Source organism: Sinocyclocheilus anshuiensis, unplaced genomic scaffold (genome assembly GCF_001515605.1).
Source record: "Sinocyclocheilus anshuiensis isolate Anshui unplaced genomic scaffold, SAMN03320099.WGS_v1.1 scaffold3136, whole genome shotgun sequence".
NCBI lineage: Eukaryota > Metazoa > Chordata > Actinopteri > Cypriniformes > Cyprinidae > Sinocyclocheilus > Sinocyclocheilus anshuiensis.
The window spans coordinates 194,437-199,105 of NW_015549852.1; the positions used below are offsets into that span (position 1 = coordinate 194,437).

The following is a 4,669-nucleotide window of genomic DNA, read 5'->3' on the forward strand; positions in this document are numbered from 1 at the left end:
GAGAAAACTGAATGGAACAGTTAAACAGTATCCACCCACCCACAATAAAATGGGTATGGTCCACATTGTTTGGTGCACTCCTATATAACCAAGGTGATTTAGCGAACTTATTAAACAGAGCAAAGGAGACCTTGACAAGCATGGGGAAACGGCAGAGACTGCTCCAACCTGTTAATTGAATAAAAAGTTCAAATTCCCAGCAGTACTGCACATTAGAGGAATAACAGAAATGCTCATCATCTATCACTCACCAGGGGCCTGGCACTTTAAAAGGTCGCATTTGATGCCCATTAGCAGGGCACTGGCATGGATGTATTGTGGTTTATGTGAGACATGCCATGGGAGGAACTTTACTGGAATGGGCAGGGTGACATTTAAGGGGGTTGCCTACATTTTATTCTTCTTTTCTCCCTTCTTTTGTCAAAAAACATCATACAAACACCTAAAGGTGTGATATTTGGATCTGGTGAGTAACAGGAGCTTTGAGGACACTGAAAGTCACAACAGAAACCAAGACTGCGAGTCACTTCACTATGTAAATTTGCTCACTTTACAAAAAAATGTGAGTCAAAGTTCTTTCATTCCAGTTCCAGTTACTGAATGGAGGAGACATGAGGAAATATACTCAGTAATTAACAACAAAATACAGAGGAAATAACAATATATATTATTTTCAAATATGAAATTGTCCTTAATGCTCATGCAAATGAACCTAAATGTAACTGGAAATGCAATAAACACGTTTCATTCATCAGAATGATGGAGTATTTTCTATATAAATCTATATTAATAAATCAATTTTAAATAACATTTATAAATCACAAATTAAACAATGTGTCAGGAAAAGGTGAGAACGCAAATACTAACTTCTCCAAACGCTCTGCAAGGATGTCTGCAGCATCTTTACTAGGAGCTTGATAAACATCAGATGGCCTCAGTTTCTCCTTAAAACCCTTTCTCATTATGGGGTTTGTCCACCTGTAAACAGTCAGAACAAACGTTGAAAACTTCATTATTGTTATTTCTTTAAATTAAAGTGAACTTTAGTTCTTTTTTAAGGAGATGTAGCCTACGTGTGGTTATTTTCTAATATATCATTATGCACAGACAGTTCTATAAACGCTGGAGTCAGGACTGGTGTGCGAATTATTAAAATAACTTGATTTGATGTTGTTCTCGCACAAACATTTTCTTTTAGCCCCTTAAAGACACTTCAAACAAAACATTTGTGATTTTTACGATAATTATGTTATGTAATTCTAAATAGCTGAAGGAAGGCGTTCGAACGGCGCACTGTTGCTATGGTTACCACCTCAGTCGAGTCGAACACAACTTCTGTTTGTGAAAGTTTACAGTAGCCTGCTGGTTACATTTTAAAATTAAATTTTTTAGAACTTTTGAGGTTGTAGAAGCGTTGTTCGAAAAAACTGTTAAAAAGTGTTGCCTATACACTTGTAAAGCAACAAAAAGAAAACTTTCTTTAGAGTCAGAGTTCTAGACCGTGGTTTGAAATTAAACGTGGCTGTTATTAAAATGTTTCTATGAATATATCAGTTATCAGGTGTAGTTTGTGTAGCCTTCACGTGTGAATAAACTAGAAAACTATATCTGGTATTTAAACACACGTGTCCTAAAGCACAACATTTTGTTGTTGTTAGTACAAACATGGACACACAAAACATCTAAAACATTTCATGTTTTGGTTGCATCTTACCAGAAGAAGTATTTTGAGAGATAGTTGGCATCCTCCACAGGTGATCTCTGCATCCTAAAAGTACCCCGGGGGTGACACCGCTTTCATCGGGTGTCAGCTTAATGCCTCTCCGCTGAATGAAGGTCTCAGGCGCTGTCCTCCACCGCGCGCACGGTTCAGCGCTGAGATCGTCGATATTCGCTGCCAGTATTTAGATGATGAGGAGAATTTCTCGGGTCTCAAATCGTTAATGAGAAGGAACTCGTTTATAAAGAGCGCGTACTGACAGCAGCGCTGTGATTCAGTGAGAGAAGCGCGCTCTCTCAGCCCCAAATGCCACAGATCCTTTGGGCATGTCATCCTCAAACTGTCAGTCTTTTACAGAGATGCTCACGTGTTGCTTTACAAGAGCAAGTGGCGTGTCATCATCAAAGAAGTCTCGTGGTGTTTGAGAAAGAACGACAATACTTTTAGCACATGAAAGTCAACTGCAGCTATTGTTTAATTTAGCACCTTTCCTGATTTCATAATGCTTGCCAATGGAAAAATAAATGGGAAAAAGATAAATCTTCATAGTTAAAATGAATGAATGACAAAAGAGATTTAAAGTCTTAATACTGTAAAACAAAATAATAGAAACTAAAAGAGAAGAGTTTGATGTCTAATGAAGAAGAAATATTTTAGATGCTTCACTACTATCACTTGACTATCACTAATCAAATTAGCATATTTGCGACACTGATTTTAATTCCATTGTAGAAAAGGTCAGATGTCCTTGCTTCCACTGAAGCACAAAATGCTCTTTTTAATTCTTAAATTATTATGGATGGCATGATCATTTTTAGACAATCTTGTGGAAACTTGGGCAAACGTAAGTTTGTGCAGTTTGAGTGCTGCTAAAGCAAAAGGCATATATGAAAAAAAACATATAGGCTATGACTATATTGAAATTCAAGTTTTTTTTTTGTTTTTTTTTTAACTTCACTTACATTGTCCCAAACTTTATGATTCAAAATTCCGTAAAGAGCATAGAAGAATTACAGCAGAGTGACATCTAGTCTATTGTATAGGCTACTGCCTTTGTGGAGCCATGTAAATTATATAATTGTTTTGATAAGCCCAATGCTGCAATGAGAAAAATGATCACATGAAGTCTATTCAGTGTTCCAAATCATCTGGCAATTTTGTTTCCACTGAGAAAGTTTTAGGTAAGCTACAGCATACATGAATTCACAAGAGCAGACTTTAGTAAACTGACAATCTTAACCATAACGATTTGACTATAGGCTGTTAGTTAAACATACTCCTGCAAATGTTGAAGTGAAGTTTATTATGTCTTTAGATAATCCAATTTTTCACTTTCTAATTTGAATATTTCTGATATACATATATATCCATTCATCCATCCTCTAAACTGCTTTGGTCATCATGGGGACACTAGTGTCTCGGGGTGCAGATGTGACAAACACCCTGGTCACATGGCCAGTCTATCACAGGCTCATACTTATAAAGCCTACATGGCTGTAGCCAGAGTTTGAAAATTAGTGAGGTCTGGGGTGGGGTTAAGAATTGTGCGTTTTGGAGGGATAAACATTGTTAAATTATACCATATTTAATGCATCATAATTTGTTAATACTTTACTATAGGTTAGGGGTGGATAATTTTATCAGTTGTTTATTATTCATGCAACAACATCAACATTGCTATATAGCCAATAACTTTGTCTAATGTTCTTATGAATGTTTTTAGCATGACTTTGTGAAATTTTAACTAGCATACTATGAAATAGCATAGACTTCTTCATGGCTATTCATATTTCATTCTGTAACCTACTTCAGGTTCTACAGATCTACTGTTTTTGATAACGTTGATAACGGATAATATCTTGATATTTCTTTCAGTGGCGGAGCCAGGATGTTTTTATAGGGGTGGCCAGGGAGGGGCCAGCAACCAGTCTGGGGTGGCACAGAAATCTTAATTATTTCAATATAAAAATGTGTTTGACTATAATGTACTGGACTGTTTTAGTGCCTAAAACACAACAGAGTATAATTAATTTCTACTTAACTGTAATTGAGATATGTGTGAATTAGATCAAGTAGGCTAATACTGAGTAAATATGACAATTTTTTTATTATTCCTCACCTCCAGGTATTTGAATAAAGGGGCTCACTATAGCTTTATTGCTCATTCAGCTTCTCAAAACTCCCAAATGCTTGCTCTCCAACATTGCATACTCATGTAGATAGTGATAAAAATGTGAAAAAGGCCAGAAGTCAACAGTAGACATAAATGCCAGAATATAAAATGAGTTATTTTATGCATTTAAATGGTTTAATTTTCGCATATTTTCTAGTATATCTGGTATAATCTCACATGTATTTGTGCATTAAATTACAAAAAAAAAAGACATATCAGCTTGTGCCTTATGTGCCTTATACGAATTGCAGAATATGTTAGTACATGCATTTGAGAGACGTTTTTGTGTGCTGCGTATACATGCATAGTTTGCAGCTTTAATCGCCTTTTTGGTCATTTCATGACTTAGCTGACAACAGAACTAGGTAGGCCTATGTATGCTCATAGAGTCTTGTGCGGGTTATTTATGATGAAGTGATATAGAGCGTGCGCCACATATTTGCGTACCGTTGAAGAGTGTGCGCCTTGAGCATAGTAAAACGGCTGATGGGAAAGGAAAGTGTGTTTTACTGACATATAGTCTAACAACATCTCGTCAGACCACAGTTCACAGTTGTTCTACTGAGGCTCATTTGGCTGCTGTAGCTTTTCGCGCTCGTTTGACTCGAGCTTGACGCTGAGGTGAAGCTGAAGTGCGCGTCTGAAAATTCTCCCATTTAATGTGGTCATAAAGAGATACGGCGGTTCCGCATCTTAATAAATGCATCTCGTTAAGAAAAAAAGGGACAAAAACTGCAGTTTTGAGTGGGGTGGCCAAGCTTTTGTCAGTGGGGGCC

At 36.8% G+C, this 4,669-nt stretch overlaps 1 protein-coding gene across 1 annotated transcript in view; it reads right to left on the reverse strand.

Annotated features, from left to right (window-relative positions):
• The window catches only part of cftr (CF transmembrane conductance regulator), a 32,693-nt gene extending 30,926 nt beyond the window's left edge, over nt 1-1,767 (reverse strand). The window contains exons 1-2 of the mRNA XM_016450385.1: nt 1,715-1,767; nt 868-978 (exon numbers count right to left, since the gene is read on the reverse strand). Coding sequence (XP_016305871.1) covers nt 868-978; nt 1,715-1,767 — 164 coding nt within the window. The remainder of the gene's footprint in view (nt 1-867; nt 979-1,714) is intronic.
• Between the last annotated feature and the right edge of the window lie 2,902 nt (nt 1,768-4,669).